Below are 19,337 nucleotides of genomic sequence, written 5' to 3' on the forward strand. Positions count from 1 at the left end.
GAGGCCGGTGACGGGCCGTCGAATGACCGGCGTGCTATTTTCCCCAATTTGCCCTCGCTCGAGATTTGCTGACGTGGCGCCGAGATGTCTCCTCGGCTGTCCACGTGGACGCCAGATATCTCCACTCCAATTGGAGTAGGTAGATGTTCAGAAAGAGAAACTATCGGGTCGGGTGCTCCCCAATACCGTGTGACATTAGCCAACCAATGTAAGCTCGCCACGTGTCTTGACGGTGTTAAGCGCCAGTCCGACGGTTTTTGGGCAAGACAAGTAACGGCGTTGGTGTAGGCAGAGTGGGCAATTTTGGATGACCCGCTTGTCCACAAATTCAAATTTCAAATCATAAGTGACGCAACCGTTCCCGCATACATGGCCAACCTCACTAGTTTGTCGCTAGAGCCCGATCATATCGCTCGAGACGAAGAAGCTTCGATGGCATTTGACAGCACCAGACATGGTGGAGTCAAACCCGGCTTTGAGCTCAAGAAGGCAGCAAAATGAGTTCGTCGTTAGTCCTTGAGAAAGACACGAAAATTATCTTCTTTATATGTTAATCGATCGTATTTTAAGTAAATTGGGAGATTGGAGCTTGTGAAAGCCAAGTAAGTTATTTGTAATTGTCGGGTTTTATGATGCTTGTTCGGGTGATCAGTGAAAGCGCTGCGGTTACGTAGGTTAGGCTAGATAGTGAATGGGGGCGACGATGTGATTGAGAAAAGTCCCGCACTTGAATTATACTTGCTAGATAGAGCTTAAGTTGAATACAAAATGGCAATATCTAGGCAACTCTGTCGAGGAAAAAATTTGATTTTTTCGAACACCCAAAAAAGGGAAAAATTGTCAAAAAGTCCTAAACCTATTACACTTTTGTCAATTCGGTCATAAACCTTTTAAATTTGCTAATTTAGTCATAAACCTTTTCACTTCTTGCCAATTCAGGTCCATTTGGCCTGCTACCGACGTGGCAATTTTTTAATATTTTTTCAAATTTTTAATATTTTTTCGAAATTTTTTTTTGCTCCCAATACCGTGTGACATTAGCCAACCAATGTAAGCTCGCCACGTGTCTTGACGGTGTTAAGCGCCAGTCCGACGGTTTTTCGGCAAGACAAGTAACGGCGTTGGTGTAGGCAGAGTGGGCAATTTTGGATGACCCGCTTGTCCACAAATTCAAATTTCAAATCATAAGTGACGCAACCGTTCCCGCATACATGGCCAACCTCACTAGTTCGTCGCTAGAGCCCGATCATATAGCTCAAGATGACGAAGCTTCGATGGCATTTGACAGCACCAGACATGGTGGAGTCAAAGCCGGCTGAGCTCAAGAAGGCCGCACGGCGGCGGGCGAGGCTCGCCCTCGCTGGTGGAAGTGGGAACTACTGCTTCGCTATAGGCCGGAGAGATCGTATTTTAAGTCAATTGGGAGATTGGAGCTAGAGGGAAATGGCTGAAAAAATATTTAAAAATTACCACGTTTTATGATGCTTGTTCGGTGATCATGAAAGCTAGCGGCCACTAGTTACTAGAAATGGACTCAATTGGCAAGAAATGAAAAGGTTTGTGATTGGAAAAAAGTGAAAAAGTTTATGACTGAATTGGCAAACTTAAAAGGTTTACACAAATGGCAAATCTAGGCAAAATCGTGAAAAAGGTTTAGAATTTTTTTGACAATTTTCCCAAAAAAGTGCTGGACCCATGAGACTAAAGATAGGGATTCGCATTTTGAGCGGGCGTGAATACAGCATTCATAGGATAGCTTCCATCTTGAAAGTTTTCTGGTGCTTTATATGATATCCACATTTCCTTCTAATTTGTAACTCAATACACTAATCTTAAGCCAATCGATTTTCTAAATGCCTTTTTGGATATCCCTCAATATCCAACTATTCACGGAATGTGAGAAAGGAGATATTATGGAAGAAATCGAAAAATTTCTCGTCAGTCCTATGACTTTCATTTTTTTTTCGTATGATTGAAGGTCGAACTTCACGTGCGTACAATTCTCATTGAGAGATCCACAGGAGATAGAAAAAATTGTTAAAGAGAGACAGAAAATTTTTCTTTTGCTCTTTCCAGGGGTTTGGAAAATAAAGAAATAGTTATCATATTCAAGATAACTATGCATTTACCAATAGCCTTCCATAAGATCGGAACAAATTTCATAAATACTAATAACCATCGAACGGAGTATTAGAACGGAAAAATCCATTTGATACAATAGCGAACTACTACTGGTTGTAAACCATATGTGTTGATGAATCAATAATTCAAAGTGTTTTTCTTGCCTATACCGGATAAATCAACGTTTTATACGTATATGTAGGGGAATTTGCATGGGAAATAAGAAGCCATCTTGACATCTTTTCATTTGCAAAGATTTCTCGATGCAAAAACATAGAGACAAGAGGCCGATCTTTGAATAGAAAAAGGGAAAATGACACAAACATTCCCTGAACTTTGACTCAATGTGCAATTTGGTCCCTGAACTTTTAATTTGTTCAATTTGATCCCTTAACTTTTAATTTGTTCAATGTGGTCCCTAAACTTTTAATATGTGTTCAATTTAATCCCTGAACTATTTGAAAATGTTCAATGTAGTCCTTCCATTAATTCAAGTGCAGGGACTATATTGAACATTTTCATACATTGAACAAATTAAAAGTTCAGGGATCAAATTGCACATTGAGTCAAAGTTCAGGGACTGTTTGTGTCATTATCCCATAGAAAAAAGAGTGAACCTGCAACTTGGAATTCCGAGTGAATAAAAAGAGTGAACCTGCAAAAACATAGAGACAAGCCCTCCTCCTCATATTTTCTCAACTTCTCCCTCTTATTAATCCATGCTCATTTGCCTCCTCCATATTGAGTCAATGCTCTTCTCATTACTGTTTATACTATTAATCGACTTCCCACTCCTGTTATATCTAATATTTTTTCTTTGTACTGTTTATTTGGGTTCAAGTTTGATTACTCGTTCTTTTGGATTTTTGGGTGTGCTTGTTATCATTTTCTTCCGTCTCGTGTCTCTTATAAGCTGGCACCTCATTCTGTGCCATGTGTATTTCTTGGGTATGTGTCAAATCACAAAGACTATTGTTGCCTTGATCGGTCGAGTGGTTGTGTTTTTATCAATCATCATGTTCAGTTTGATAGGAGAATTTTCCCTTTTCAGCAAAACCTTCGAATCTTAGTCCCGTACCTCACCATTCTAGATCACCTCCTTCACTTTTTATTTACTCCAATCAATTTATTATTCCTTCTACCTCATTTGGCCCTCAAGCTCCTCATCTGCCTCTTTCTTCTTCTCAAGCCCAACCTCCTAATTTGTCTCTCTCCCCCTCTCGATTTAGCTAATCTTTTCCAATTCTTTTTCACCTCCACCTCCCCTCCCTTCGAACTTAGTCACTGTATCCCAACCTCACTCATATTCCGACCAAAGATAATAAAAAGCTACTGAAGCGATGAAACCATGCACGTGGAGCTTGTTTTAAACCATGGATGGCTTTCTGGAGAGGGCACACGTGATTCAGGAATTCAGGACGAGAGAAACCGGGAGGTCGGCGCATGTAAATTTCCTCACAAAAAATGCCAAGAAGGCATTTTTGACATCAAGTTGACATATGGCCCATCCCAAAGAAATCGCAATAGAAAGAACAACCCAAATGAGTATAGTGGGAAAAATATTTTTTAACGGTTCGAGGCGGACTGGGAAAAAGTCTTGTCATTGTTTTGAGAAAATGATTTAATTTTCCCAATGAAGGCAAAATTGCCATGGAGGAAAATATTTTCCGAGGAGAGGAAGTTGATCGGTCACCGCGTTGCCCGGGGCCGTGCGGCCGCGGCTGCCGCCCGTACGCGCCCGCCCCCGCCCGCTCGTCATAATCCAGTCTAGCTCTGCTGCTTAAATCCCTATGCAATGAGGCGAGCTTTGAAGCGTTCCACAGTTCCATCGGACTTTTCCTTAATATTAAAAATCCATTTACGACCGACTAAATTCTTATAAGGATCGGATGGTACAAGATCACATGTATGATTGGTGACCAAGGCATTGAATTCATCTGCCATGGCCGCTTTCCAACATGGGCCAAGAATAGCTTTAGAGTAGCAAGTTGGTGTCTCTTCATGAAAAGAATGAGAGAAATTTAAAATTTTCCTCGATTTAGAAATTCCAAATTGTCTGCATAGGATGAGTCTGAAGAGAGGAAATGGAAGTGGTGGAGTTGGATAGAGATATAGAGGGGATTTGTGGGTCTGTTATAGGAGGAATTTGGTCGGAATAACTCAAGAGTATCACTGGTAACAAGGATATAATCAACATATAGCAGAAGATATACACGGCCCCGAGAAGAAGCATAGACGAATAAAAAGCTACTGAAGCGACGAAACCATGCACGTAGAGCTTGTTTTAAACCATGGATGGTTTTTTGGAGACGGCACACATAATTCGGGAATTCAAGATGAGAGAAACTGAGAGGTCAGCGCATGTAAATTTCCTCACAAAGCAACGCATTCTTGACATCAAGTTGACGTATGGCCCATCCTGAAGAAATCGCAATAGAAAGAACAACCCGAATTGTAGTGGATTTAAGGACCGAACTAAAAGTCTCGTCACAGTCCAGTCTAACCCTGCTGCTTAAAACCCTGTGCAATGAGGCGAGCTTTGAAGCGTTTCACAGTTCCATCGGATTTTTCCTTAATATTAAAATCCATTTAAAACTGGCTGAATTCTTAGAAGAATCGGGTGGTACAAGATCCCACGTATGATTGGTGACCAAGGCATTGAATTCGTCTGCCATGGCCGATTTCCAACGTGGGTCAAGAATAGCTTTAGAGTAGCAAGTCGGTCTCTCTTCATGAAAAGAATGAGAGAAATTAAAAAAAATTATTGGTTTAGAAATTCCAGATTGTCTGCATAGGATGAGTTGGAAGAGAGGAAATGGAAGTGGTGGAGCTGGATAGAGATATGGAGGGGATTTGCGGGTCTGTTATGGGAGGAATTTGGTCGGAAGATGAGTGAGGTTGTGACACAGTGACTAAGTTCGGAGGGAGGGGAGGTGGAGGTGAAAAAGAATTGGAAGTAGATTAGGTAGATTGAGAGGGGAAGAAAGGCAAATTAGGTGGTTGGGCTTGAGAAGAAGAAAGAGGCGGATGAGGAGCTTGAGGGCCAAATGAGGTAAAAGGAATAATAAATTGATTGGAGTAAATAAAAAGTGAATGAGGTGATCTAGAACAATGAGGAACAAGACTAACATTTGAAGGTTTTGCTTAAAAGGGAAAATTCTCCTTATCAAATCGAATATGATGACTGATTAAAACACGACCACTCGACCGATTAAGGCAACGATAGTCTTTGTGATTTGATGCGTACCCAAGAAATACACATGGCACAGAATGAGGTGCCAGCTTATGAGAGACACAAAACGGAATAAAATGATAACAAGCACACCCAAAAACCCGAAAGAACGAGTAATCAAACTTGAACTCAAATAAACAGTGGAAAGGAAAAATATTAGATATAACAGGAGTGGAAAGTCGATTAATAGTGTAAACAGTAGTGAGAAGAGCATCGACCCAATATGAAGGAGGCATATGAGCATGGATTAATAAAGTTTGAGACATTTCAACTAAGTGTCTGATTTTGCGTTCTGATAGACCATTTTGAGATGGGGTGTGTGGACAAGAAAAACGTTGAATAATACCATTTTCACGTAAGTATGTTTGGAACGTAAGTATGTTTGAAACTCATTACTGGTATATTCACCTCCTCCATCAGTTTGTAAAAATTTAATTTTGTCATTGCACAAATTTTCAATAAAACAGCGAAAGCGATGAAAGTGTGTCGGCACTTCATATTTATTTTTCATGGGAAATACCCAAGTGAACCAGGAATGATCATCAATGAATAATACAAAATATTTGAAATCAGAATTAGATAAAATTGGACTCATCCATACATCCGAATGAATTACAACTAAAAGAAAAGATGCACGATGACTAACAGACTTCAAAGGCAATCGATGAGATTTGCCTACAAGACATGACTCATATGATACCAACTTTGAACTAGAATTGCAAAAATGACTCAAAACTTGTTTATTTTGATGGCCAAGATGAGCATGCCAGGAAGGTTGTGAAGCAGAGGAAGCCAAGATAGGATGCGAATGAGATGACACCATTGAGTTGGAAATCAGATAAAGACCATGAGAAGAATAAGCTTGGAGGAGAACTTTCCCAGTTTGTTTGTCCTTCAAAGAAAATGATGAACCATTAAAATCAATGGTACAAGAATTTTTACAGCAAAGTTGAGCAACTGAGAGAAGATTGCAAGCAAGATTAGGAACATAATAGAACTAGTATGTAAAAAGGCTTTTATCGACTTGCTTAACAGGCAATAAACGACCATCACCAATTGAGACTTTTGTCAAATCGTAAAAAGGTATAGGATTTAAGATGTTATCAATATCACTAGTCATGTGTGCTGATACTCCATTGTCACGATACCAAGTTGAATTAGAGGTCTCACCAATTGAGAGAGCTGAGAACGAGTCTAATAGATCAGTAGAGATAAAAGCATGGTTGAATTGTTAGGGTGCGCATGACAACCATGCATCGCCGGGAACTATTTCTGAACAGAAATGATTTTTAATGCATTCAGTGCCCGGAAACAATTTTCTGTGCATTTGAAGACGTTTGGTTGTCATTCAAAATTTCTATTCCTCGGAATAGAAAAGAGCGTAAATACGTTTGGTAACTACACACAAATTTCTTTTTATTAATAATATTTTGAATTGTTTATTTTTTTTAAAATATTTAAAATAAGAATTAGATAAAATTGGACTCATCCATACATCCAAATGAATTACAACTAAAAGAAAAGATGCACGATGACTAATAGACTTCAGATGATACCATTGAGTTGGAAATCGGATAAAGACCATGAGAAGAATAAGCTTGGAGGAGAACTTTCCAAACTATTTATGGGAACAAAAGAACAGAAATTTTCACTGTTTGGCACGTTACCAAACGGGCCCTTAGCAACATTATAGTGTGGTGTGCCCGACTCCATTACATATCTGACAAGTAAGATGAGGCCTATATCCGAGAATACCTCCTTGTGTGAATGGGGGAATATAGGGCTTCCAACCACCATGAGATCGACAAGAGGAGGTGGAGGAGGCATAGGGGGCCGGTAATGATATCGAACTGAATCGGGACGATAATTATTGCGAATTGAACCAATCATGGGAAGATTGCCAACTCAATTTATCACGTGAGAATCGTCCACATTGTACCCGACCATAACTACGACCTATAAAATTACGTCAACCTCAAGATCCTTGAAATGGTGGACTGAGTGAAGTGGCATGACCGATCAAAGCATGATGAATATCATATGAAGATGATGCACTTGATTTTTGAAGAAATCATTCTTCTTGGATGTGGAGGTGCGACCGCAGATCACCAAAGGAGAGAATTGTAGGGCTGTTTGTGACCATGGTAACAAAAAGATCATACTGAGCCATTGAGGGCTTGAATCACCAAGTCCTTATCGGAGACGTGAGAGAGTCTGCAATTGACTTTAGTTGCCAGAGATAACCAGACATCGACTGATTGGGTTTCTTCATGGCATTTTGAAAATCCAATTTTAGTCGAATTTCCTTGGCCGCATAGCGATCAGTAAAACGTTGTCCTAGAGCAATCCAAATCTCCCGAGATATTCGAAGGTCGTAAGCTTCACAAAAAATCTCAATTGTGAGAGTCGAATTAATCAAACTATGAACGCATTGATCTGTCTTTACTAAGGTGGAATAGGAGGTATTGACCACTACAGTGTTAATCTGATCATTGATAAGCTTCGGTGGACACGGAAAAGAACCATCCACATAGCCTATCAGATCGTTGTAGATTAAAATAGATTCAAACTGAGATTTCCATAAAAGATACTGGTCTGTATTGAGTTTGATAGAGATGAGACTTGTGATGTTGGGAAGAATAAGAGACGACTAGGATGATTGCACAGCCGTAATGTGAGCAAAAGCAAATATCGGAGCAGCAGTGAAGAGGGAAGAAGAGGTGAAAGTGGGCGCAATATTATTGACAGACGATGGGAAATTGGGATTAATAGAAAGAAAAGACGATGGGTAAAGAGATGGTAGAAAAGAAGAAAAATTTAAAGATGCATTGGACATTGTTGAGATAGTAATTGAAGCAAATGAAGTGTTAATTTGGGGTAGAGATGTTGAAGAATTCGATCCGTTTTTCTGCTCTGATACCATGTTGATGTTTAGAGACAGAAAAAATAACGATAAAGTGTTTATGGTTGCTTAACCCTTTAGGGTTGAATGATATGTATTTATAGGAGTGACTAATTACAAAAAGGGTATAGATAGAAACATAATTACAAAAATACCCCATAAATACATATAAATTACACAGTAGGAATGAGTACTTTTTGTGCACTTCTCACTTATTTTGCTCCCAAGTAAAATTTGTGCTTGCCTCGTCGAATTTTGTTCGACAAAAAAGAAAAGGGTTTTGATGAGCTCTATCATTGCAAAATAGCCATCATTGAAAATTTTAACATTTTTTAGTTACTTTTCTTGTCAAGTTAATTTTTTTTTTTTGAGTTTTAATGAATTGATGATTTCGGGTCCGTTTGTTTCGCGAAAAACATTTTTTTCATTTCCCAGCTTTTGGTTTACTTAGGAAAATGAGTTAACGGAAAATATTTCCTACCAAAGCTTAAATTTAAGAAAATAATGTCCTCTTTGAAAGAAACATTTCCGAAATATGACTAGGTATCGGCGCGTGGACCCAAAACTTAGCGTTTGGGCATGGAAACCACAACATTGGATTTTGGGTCCAAGTGTTCAAGATCAAGTCTCCGGTGATCGGGCTCGGGACCATTGTGTCCCAGGCTCGAGCCCGAGCCCAAGTCCTTTACGCCTACTCCCGGATTCATCGAGGCTGGGCCCGAACTCCTAGTGCTCGAACTTGATGCTCCAGTACTCGAACTCAGGTTCATAAAGGTTGTGCTTGGGTCCCCAATACTTGAGCTCTGATCCCCACCCTCAAGCCCGGGTCCACAAAGGCCATAAGTGGATTCTCGTGGCTCTCGAGCTCGTGTCCTTGGTTAATGACACGTTTGTTTTTATTAAAAATATAGTTTTTAAAATTTTTGAATTTAAATTATATTATATTTTAAAACAATCGATTTTTTTTAATTTTCTTTTCTCTTTTTTTTCCTTTTTCTTTTTGCTTCTTCCTTGGCTGGTCGCTGATGAGCTCGCGGCCTTTGGCGGCGAGTCTCGAGCTTGCCCCTGGCTGCGAGGCTGGAGCTTGCCTGTGGCCGATAATCGGCACTGTCTCCGAGGTTGGCAACTAGTCAAGGAAGAAGCAAAAAAGAAAACAAAAAATATATCATATTAAAAAATAATTAAAAAATATGATTTTTTCGATAATTTTTCTCATTAGATTTTCCTTTCCTTATATCAAATGACTGAAAATACTTTCCAGGTCTTTTTTTAGATTTTAGCCAAACACGTTCTAGAAAAAATGTTATAGAAATGGTACATTTCTCGCGAAACAAACCAACCCTTTTGTTCGAAAGGGGACGATTAAGATGAAACGAGATACAATTTAAAGAATAATACATTCATTACATATTTCGATTTTACACAATTGGACGGTTCGATCGCTCGAAAACTTCGAAGAGAAGCAAACGGACCCCGGTGAACATTGGAGCCCGACTTTCCCTTTGCATAAAAGTTCGTATTCCATTTTGTGGTTGGTTTCTCGGGGGTCTGTTTCTTCGGATTATAGACAAAAGCAAAATTATTATATTTTCATATTTTTGACAATATATAAAAATGACAAAAAAATTCAAAAAAATTCCAGGTGACCGAAACCCCCCTCCGCAAGGCGCAAAACGCTTCTCCCCAAAACCCCTCGCTTTTTACACACCCTCTCGAGCTTGCGGAAAAAGGAAAAAAAAAGGCGGAAAAAAAGGCAACCGCTCCGACGATGGCGGGTTTCTCGTTCGGATCCTCCGCCGCTGCCCCCTCCTCCTCCGCCTCAACCGCCTCTCCCTTCTCGTTCGGATCTTCCCCTCCCGCTTTCGGATCCTCCTCCGCCTTCACCCTCGCTCCCTCCTCCGCCGCAAACCCTAGCTCCTCCTCCTCCCCTCTCCAATTCTCCTTCGCCCCCTCCTTCCCCGCCGCTTCTCCCTCCCCCTTCCCCGCCGCCGCCGCCGCCGCCGCCGCCGCCAACCCTAGCTCCTCCCCCGCTCCCTCCTTTTCCTCGTCGTCGGCGCCCTCCGCTCCTCCATTCTCCTTCGGAGTCGGCTCCGCGCCGGCGGCTTCGACGCCTCCGCTCTTCGGTACGCCGTCGTCGGCCGCGTCCGGTGGATCTTCGCCCTTCGGAATGGTTCAGCCTGCCGCGAGTCCGTCGCCGTTCGCGTCGAGTTCCCCTTCGCCATTCTTTGGCTCGTCGGGGAGCTCCGCTGCTTCTCTGTTCGGTACGCCCGCGCCTTCTTCCGGTGCGAGCTCGGGTTCGTCCTTGTTTGGAGCGGCCACTTCTGGTTCGCCTCTGTTCGGGACGCCTCAATCTGCGGCGAGTTCTGGTCCGTCCTTGTTTGGAGCGGCCACTTCTGGTTCGCCTCTGTTCGGGACGCCTCAATCCGCGGCGAGTTCTGGTCCGTCCTTGTTTGGAGCGGTCGCTTCTGGTACGCCTCTGTTCGGGACGTCTTCAAGTGCAAGCACGCCACTGTTCGGTGCGGCGCCGACGTCGTCATCGACTTCGACTACAGCCGCCGCTCCGCCTCTGTTTGTGACGCCGTCGTCTTCCGCCGCCGCTTCTGGAGCGTCCTTACTTGGAGGAACTGCTTCCGCCGCTAGTTCTGGTGCGCCATTGTTTGGGGCAGGTCTGTCCACGGCTCCGTCCCTGTTTGGTATAACTGCGACCTCCGGGAGTCCGAGTTTGGCCGCCACCGCCCCCACTGCCGCCGCCGCCGCCGCCGCCACAGCGACGTTGTCCGGAGCTTCTTCATCAGCTTCAGCGACTACATCATTTTCAAACGTATTTTCTTCTAGTTCAGCCGCAACGACATCTCCTTTTTCTGCTTCTCCGGGGCTTTCCTTTGCCAAACCCACCTCAAGCTCTAGTTCGCCATCTCCAGCACCCAGTGCAACATCCATGACAACCTCAACCTTCTCATTTGCACCGTCTTCCTCATCTTCGCAGTCCTCTTTCAGTTTCGCGTCGTCGGCCCCGCTCTCGACTGCACCTTCCGCGAAGCCTACGTCCTTTTCGTTCGCCCCATCCGCGGTGCCATTGCTCTCTACTGTCACCACTACCACTAGTGCGTCGACTCCATCGGCAGGTGGCTCCGCTTTCGTGTCCTCTTCGACGACATTGCCTTCATTTGCTGTGGGTTCCTCGTCGGCCGCTGCGACTTTGACGGCCCCGGCAGTTAGTGCAGGATCTTTGACACCTGCTAGTTCCTTTACGGGATTTGGAGTGACTGCAACACCTGCCTCTTCGGTGACTGCTAGTTCGGTTCCAAGCCTTTCGTTGTCTGCCAGAACTTCAACACCAGCTTCATCTCAAGCACCTTCTACCACCATCACCGTCCCTGCTTTTAGTGAGTTGTTACTGACACTTTGCGTTTGAACTAGCATGATCAAGAAGTTGGAATTTCATCGTAAATGCATAGAAGTGCTAATTGTAGGTCTGCTCTGCAGCATGAGGCGTTATTATTCTACTTGTGCATATTCCTTCTAGTTTTTAGGGCGATGCTTTGTTGTCTGTTTTGGTTATCCAAGCTCAGAGGTCTCTTTTATCAGCTTATTCCACTTGATGAGATATCAGATTAAGAGCTTGTGGATCCATTTCCTCTCACCATTTCAGTAGCTAGGATTTCTGTACCAGAATATTGTATTTTCTGTGTATACTTTCGCTATTTGTGCTTTCTGCATGTTAATGAGTATCTCTTTAGAGGGATCCGGACAAAATCAGGGTTTGTGGCTTTCTAATAAGAATAAGAACAGGTGAGAAGTTTTGCCATACCCTGCTATGTTGGGCACATATCTTCTGCTTGCTAGGTTACCTATTGTTCTAAAATTGTGGTGATCACATGGTACAATGGGATTACTGAATGTATAGGCTCTTAAGCTTTTATCTTTATTATGTCTCACAACCCATATTTCAATGCTACACTGATCTTGAGAATGAAATTAAGTTGCAGATGATTAAGCAGAGTCTAGTCTGAAAATCGCTGTCAAAAGACAAATAATAGAAGACGAAGATTGCCTGCTAGGCAGCTTAGCCAAAAACATAATAAAGTAACATAATTTGCTGACAAACTGTGACTATAAGCCTGATGGTTTGTTGCCTAATTGTTTTGAGGAGCTGTCAGCTTTTGAAGGTTCTCTCCTGATGAAATCGAAAAAACTTGTAAAGGGTCGGTCAATGCATGATTCCATGCATAAGTATGATAGTGTGTTGTGATTGTATAGAAAAATCGGCAGGAAGAATCAAAAGATATTTTTGGTGGCTCATATATGAAGCCATAGGCTAAAAACCCATCTAAGAAGGAAATGGACCTTTTAATCACAAAATCTGTCTTCCTTTGTGGACATTCTTATTAGCATTGTTCTTTGTCCAGCTGTCACGTGTACCTTCGACACATACCTGAGCATCCTTCTGCATAGTTGTTCTAAAGGTGCTTGCAGTGAAAAAAGACTTTCATTTTTTTTTCTGGTTCTGTGGGTTTTAGAAGTTGGGGGTTGCTATGTGTATAGCAATATTGCTTAACACTAGGGTGGACTATGGTTTTTTTTTCCTTCGCTTTGTATAAACATATGATCTTTTGCTTGGACATACATTTATTTTGTCATTCTCTAATACTTCTTACAGGAGTCTTAACTGTACAGTTACCTTTTAGAACAAAGCAGCGCCTTTTAAAATAATATTATAAGGAGAAATATTCATGTCATGTCATGACTTGCTGCTGCAATCACAAATAAAGTCTGACTGTTTCATTTCTTCGAACTTGAAATTACAACTTGATAGAATTATTAAATATAAAACCGCGCCTTCACCTAACAGCTTAAGCTTTTAGAACAGTCGGCGGTGGTCCCACAAAATCTCACACAACTGATCAATTGCCAATTCCTTTATAATGTTTCTGCATAAGCTTGGCAAAAAAAGAAATGCTCTCATGGTATTTGCTGGAAGTATAAATGGTGCTCACTTATAACCTCATGTCGACTTTGAAATATAGTTCTGGTGCAGATGTTACGTTAATGAATTAACGCACTTAGAAAACTCTTACTTAGGGAGTTTGTACCTTTTGCAGTATCTCATTGCAGCTCTTCCCTATTTTATGGCATCGACTTGCCTATGCTGCTTGTCCTGTTTCCTTGAACTTGGATTGTCTTCATAATATAGGCATCCTTGACTTGTCAAATAGATGTTAGCATCTTCTTATCGTGTTTTAGCAAATAAATATGGTGTGACATGGTATTGTTATGTTTAATTCATGTAGAAGCTTACATGGCCAGCTGATACATTATTGTGCATTTCTGGTTTTATGCTTAAGGAATAAGATGCCGTGTTAAGTGATTTTTGAAAACCTCTTTTTAAGGTGTCCCTGCTACAACTTCCGCAGCAACAACAGCTTCTAGCACCAGTACAACTGCAGCTCCGACATCATCTCTTATTGTAGCTTCTAGTAGCGGGTCTGTATTCACTGTCTTGATAGCTAAGTAATGTACATTTTACTTCATAACATGGCATGACACTTTCTTGTTCCATATCTATGGATATCCTGGTATTGTTTCTCATACTTGGGGCAAATCAGTACTCTGTTTTTGCACTATTCATTCAAGGATCAACTCCTTTTTTTTTTTCTGAAGAGTTCTTCTTTATGTAAGTTGGCCTTATCTCCTAGCCAAAAAGAGTTTGCTTTGTCTAACGATTTGTTTCATCTAGAATACTTTTGAAGACCCTGCTTTTGTTATTTCTAATACAGAAGGGATTTCGAAGATACTTTCCTTTATCCGCTATCCATCATTTACTTTTTTACGGGTATAATGAAAACTACTATAGGGATTTCAGTAACACTTCCCTTTATTTTCGATCCATCTTTTGTTTCTTTTTTTTTTTTATAAGATTACTATATTTCGTTTGAGATCATCTGCATCATTTTGAGATTACTGTAGTTCGTTTTCTTTTGTTCAAGTTTGAACTTATTATGTCAATCCGAGAGTATGGGTTGTTGGAATCAGAATATTTCAGCTTATTTCCTTTCTATCTTATGTACTTTCTTTAGAGCAACATCAAGCATCAGCGCTGCAGTTGCTGTACCCAAACTACCATCAGAGATCGTGGGGAAGACTGTTGAGGAGGTCTTTACTACACTTTTTACTTGCAACTGTTCATAATATACAGTGAAATGAATATGCTCTTTTCCAATCCATGATCAAAGTTAATGGACCATTTTACTTCTGTTGTCCGATTTTAGTGAATTTGGATTTCCTCATAGGACAGGATATGGTTCATCATTTTTTCCTTGTCATTGGGGACTTTTCTAGGATTATTTGCTCAAGGACTCTATGAGATTGGGCATCCTTACTTATGAAGAAGGATATATATTTGTCTAGGCTCTTCTTTGGTTTTGAAATGTGGACTTAAAGCATTGCTCTTTGCAAGATAGATCTTGTATTTACATCATAAACTGTTAGGGATCTTCTTAAGATGAATTCTGGAAACTAATAATTATCCACTTGTATCATGCTCTGTCTTCCACAGGGAGTCTGAAGTTTCCTTTCTCAGTTCCTCTGCAATTACCTTCATTGCTCTATGAAGAAACATTAGAACTTGGTTATCTGCTTTAAGGAAGATTAAATCCATTTTTTTATTAAGTATATATCTTTTCGTATCAAAAAGTAAAGTTATACTAAGGAGCACTGGAGGTGTACAGCTTATACATGAAACTATGCACAAGGAGAATGATAAAAAAAATCCACTGGAGTTCATATCACTGACTTTGCCGGGCCATTTCTGGTCAAAATTATTATCAATTTCCCATACAGATCTTGTATTTATGTATTAACTGTTAAGGATCTTCTTAATCGAGATGAATTCTAAAAACAAATAATTGTCCGCTTGTACCATGCTCCATCTTCTCCAGGAAGTTTGAAGTTTCCTTTTTCAGTCCCATTGTGATTACCTTGGTTACTCTATGAACAAACATCAGAACATGGTTCACTGCTTTATGGAAGAGTAAATCCATTTTTCTAATTATTATTCTATGAAAAAGTAAAGCTATATTTAAGAGCACCGGAGGGGTACAACTTATATGTGAAACCATGCACTAGGAGAAAGATCAAACTAATCCAGTGGAGTTCATATCACTGACTTTACCAGGCCATTTCTGATCAAATTATTGTCAATTTGCCATGCTTTATAAACATTGATCCATGGAATATGCCTAAGGTTTAGTTTGGTTCCTTGCGTTGTCAACAAATTTTGTCTGTTTATTTAAAGGAAAGAGGGAAACTGAGCCATTTGTGAGATGAGTCTTATCTTTTGTTGTATTGAAATGAAAGGAAAGTTCCCATGCTTATTATTGGGTAACCCATTCACTTAATAGAACTTTTCCGTGTGGATCCAAATTTGACACTTGTATCTTGTAAACTCTTCATGACCAGCCGCATTAAATTTTGTATCTTATTTCCAACCCTCCCTGCCTGCTTCTCTCAGACGCAGCTTTTTCTTTTTCTTCTTGCAGATTATCAAGGAGTGGAATGCTGAGCTACAAGAGCGAACAGGGAAATTCCGGAAGCAGGCAAATGCCATAGCTGAGTGGGACAAGAGGATATTGCAGAATCGTGATGTTCTTCTTAGGCTTGAGGTTAAAATTGCTCAACATGAGAAATATTTTAAACTAGTGTATATGATGTTTATTGAGGCATTATCTGTCCAAAGAAGAAGATATTTTATTTGGCCATCAGTTAACATTTTCTGGAACAAGTGCTGTACTTCCTTTGAATTTTCTGAAAATTGAATCATTTCAGAAGATTTCAGAATCTCTGAACAATTGTAACTTTATCACAGACTCTGTACCTTTATAGATGTATTCTTTTTTTTGTCAGAAGTCTAGTTATTGAATGCTAAAATGATTTTTTTCTGAGTAAGATACACCGAACTACCTCTTTATCTTTACTCAAATTATTTTCAACTCAATGAAATCAGTTTTATTATCTGCTGGAATTTTTTTCTTCGTAGCCTAATATATGAAAATGATCCAGATTGAAGTGGCAAAAGTGGTTGAAACCCAAGCTAGCCTGGAGAGACAGCTGGAATTAATTGAAACTCATCAGCAAGAGGTAAATAAATGTCTTTCCCAGGGTTGCTATTTCTTTTGAGAACTTAGTATCTGACAAAATCTTGAGCAGGTTTTGGAGAAAGTATTTAGATTTCACTTGTCCTTGATCGCGAAGATGCATTTGTTGGTGAGATAAATGGGATTTCTTACATGTAGTCATGAAATGACCTTTGTGATTTGGGTTTGTTTGATGGAAGTTATTCTGGGAAACTTTCTCTATGGACAAGAAAGTATAGACGTAGTGGGATATAGTTATTTCTTGATTTTAGGGATGGCAAAGCTATTTAAGATCTTAGAATGACACATATGCAAATATTTTCCAACTAGAGGAAGCCAGCCAAAAGTATCTTCTTTTCCATCGTGTTCTATGTTGATTGGTTGGTGTCTCATCATCTGCATAATTAGTCAACCTTCTGTCATCTTAGCAAAAAATTTAATGATGGTGTGAATTTAACTTCAGGCACTTACTTACTTATGATGTTACTGAAGTTGTCATAAATTTAATAGATGCATTTATTAACAAAACAATGTGCATTAAGGCCATGTTTGGGGAAGGTTTTTTTTTTTTTTTGGATTGGTGTATAGTCCAAGATTATCCATATTCGCTTCTCTGTGAGTCAGTGATTATCCATATTAGCTTCTCTGTGAGTCAGTGACTTACTCATGTGGTTTTGAGGAAGGATGATTCTAATTTTACTATGTGCATTAGGTTGACAAGGCTTTGCAGAGCATAGAAGAAGAAGCTGAACGTATTTACAAGGATGAGCATGGATTATTGCTTGATGATGAAGCTGCGTCCACTAGAGATGCAATGTAAGAACTGAATTCTGTCTTGTATCCTTTGTCTGATGGATATACCGTTTCATTAAGTAAGCCCCTTATTGATTACATCTGTCTTCTTGTAGTATTTGTTGAGTGCTTGATCTTTCTAAATGGAGAAAGTTATCCTTCTTTAAGACTTTTATTTGTGCAAGAAGTAGTCCGTCTACATCATCTGATGCACACTTGCAAGAGAGCTGATATTGTAATTTGAAGAGGCTGGAGTATTGTTCATCTGCTATGATTTAGTCAGAGGACAACCCTTGCCAAATTCTGTCCCAACTCCACACCTTGAATTGGCACCTTTGTTATTCCCATTCTTAATGACTAGTTTATCTTTTCAATCATATTCAACAATGATATAAATATTTGTGCATTGCAAAATTGTGGGCTCAATGCATGTGCGAACCATTATTTGCAGTAACTGCGAAAGCTCACACACACAGAATTGCATCCTTGGATCTCAATTTTTGTGTATTTTAACGATTTGGAGAATTGGACCTAATGGTTTTGAAACTTTATCCAAACTCCTGGCTGAAAACCTCCTGACCTTGAATTAATACTTCTTCTCATTTGATTTCTCATTAATGGTCTGACCTTGAGTTTATACTGGTGTTGACGATAAGGGCCTGAAGCCATTAATCAATTGGTAGCACCCTCATCACTCTTTTGGCCTTTGAGCATCTTACAGGCTTTTTTGGCTTTCTTTGTGAGAGAAAGGCCTGGAAACATTAGTTCATTGCTGGCAATTTTAAAACTCTCTTGGTTTTTGAGCATCTTACAGTTATTTTATCCTGTTGTGTGAGATAAGTGATCTTGTTTGCATCGCAGGTATGAACAAGCTGAGTTGATAGAGAGGGAGCTGGAACAAATGACGGAACAAATTAAATCAGTCATCCAGACTCTGAATTCGAGCCAGGTAGAGACTTTACTTTAACAATTGCTTTGACAGGAGTTATTTGAGTTTTGGAAATGCTATTTCGTGGTAGAAAGATGATGTATCTGCTCTGCTTCTCCCCAGGGTGGAGAGCTCGACACCGTCGACGGCATGACACCACTTGATGTTGTTGTCAGGATTTTAAATAATCAGCTTAGCTCTTTAATGTGGGTTGATGAGAAGGTTTGGGCCCTGCATCAAAAGCTTTTAGTTTCATCTACAATTGCTTCAAAACATTGACTCCATTCTCCAGTTGTTTCATGGCTAACTATACAGTGCTGGATGTTGGAATGTATTAATTATTTTCTTCGCTGAAACAAAACCAGACTAGTTTAAGTGGGAAGTAATGTACCGTCATGTTCAAAAGCTTGGTAATGCTCAGCAAACTGGTGCTTGTTCCATCTGCACCAAGTTTATGCACGTGCAGACGTAGAGGCTAAAAGTAAAAATCGTCTTTGTTGTTCTCCCGAGTAAGAAGAATGATCTCTCTTTACTATTTGCAGGCTGAGGAATTTTCATCACGCATTCAGAAGCTCGCAACCCAAGGTTCTGCTGCAGAACGTGAATTAATGGGCCCAAGATTGTGGATGTCTTGAACCTCTGATCTTCAGACGCGTGATGTAACTTTTCGATTTTTGTCATAGTGGTCTAACATCTGCTGAGGTTGTCGTCACCTTGTTGCAGCCTTAATAACTGATTCCGATGAACTCTTACTTGGTGACAACATGGATCGCTTGGAGTTATTTTCCCCTCCACTCCAGAATACTCCGATTCTCACTTGAGTATCAAGTCATCCTGTTGTGTCCATATCTTAGCTACCATTTTGTGGCCCCGAGCAGTATGGGAATGTTCAAATTGGATAATATTGTCGAATACCTTCATGTTGTTGACTGTCAATAGTCTGGTTCTTGGCACTTTTGAGCCGTGTTTCGCATGACGAATGGCAGTGCAGAGTGAGTTTTGGATTGGCTTGCCTTCTCAAGAATGCATTGGCTTGAGGTGCTTTTAAAGAGGCAGTCTAGCGTTTGCCCATCAATCTTTTGGAAGCGTTCGGTACTCATTCAGGGGTAGATGCTGGAGTTGTTTCTAACAGGGTGAAATGGCAAATGATTATATTTGCATTCGTCTAGCGTGGTACACATTGCTATCAAACGAATACCCGGCAATCACCAGCAGCAGCAGCATTGGGAA

At 40.4% G+C, this 19,337-nt stretch overlaps 1 protein-coding gene across 2 annotated transcripts; it reads left to right on the forward strand.

The window, feature by feature from the left end:
* Nucleotides 1-830: 830 nt before the first annotated feature.
* LOC115687174 (nuclear pore complex protein NUP62) lies at nucleotides 831-19,058 on the forward strand. 2 transcript variants are annotated; one of them, XM_056318260.1, is made up of 10 exons: nucleotides 831-839; nucleotides 9,997-11,641; nucleotides 13,646-13,739; nucleotides 14,333-14,408; nucleotides 15,794-15,916; nucleotides 16,314-16,391; nucleotides 17,100-17,203; nucleotides 18,041-18,128; nucleotides 18,231-18,329; nucleotides 18,650-19,058. In XM_056318260.1, the coding sequence occupies exons 2-10, from the start codon at nucleotides 10,024-10,026 to the stop codon at nucleotides 18,740-18,742; spliced, it is 2,373 nt and encodes a 790-aa protein (XP_056174235.1). In that variant the 5' UTR covers nucleotides 831-839; nucleotides 9,997-10,023; the 3' UTR covers nucleotides 18,743-19,058. The 2 variants fall into 2 exon arrangements, with proteins under 2 accessions (XP_056174235.1, XP_030468509.2); XM_030612649.2 differs by lacking the exon at nucleotides 831-839 and having other exon boundaries at nucleotides 9,926-11,641.
* Nucleotides 19,059-19,337: the final 279 nt, after the last annotated feature.

This window comes from Syzygium oleosum, unplaced genomic scaffold (genome assembly GCF_021117445.2).
Source record: "Syzygium oleosum isolate NSW1041296 unplaced genomic scaffold, Sole_v2.1 Sole_v2.15, whole genome shotgun sequence".
Taxonomy (NCBI): Eukaryota; Viridiplantae; Streptophyta; class Magnoliopsida; order Myrtales; family Myrtaceae; genus Syzygium; species Syzygium oleosum.

Excerpts from the sequence above, each read along its gene's own strand:
- LOC115687174 (XM_056318260.1), top strand. The coding sequence starts at position 10,024 with ATGGCGGGTTTCTCGTTCGGATCCTCCGCCGCTGCCCCCTCCTCCTCC. Across the intron at positions 14,409-15,793 it reads TGGGGAAGACTGTTGAGGAG|ATTATCAAGGAGTGGAATGC; the intron begins GTCTTTACTACA and ends TTCTTCTTGCAG. Across the intron at positions 18,330-18,649 it reads TAATGTGGGTTGATGAGAAG|GCTGAGGAATTTTCATCACG; the intron begins GTTTGGGCCCTG and ends TACTATTTGCAG.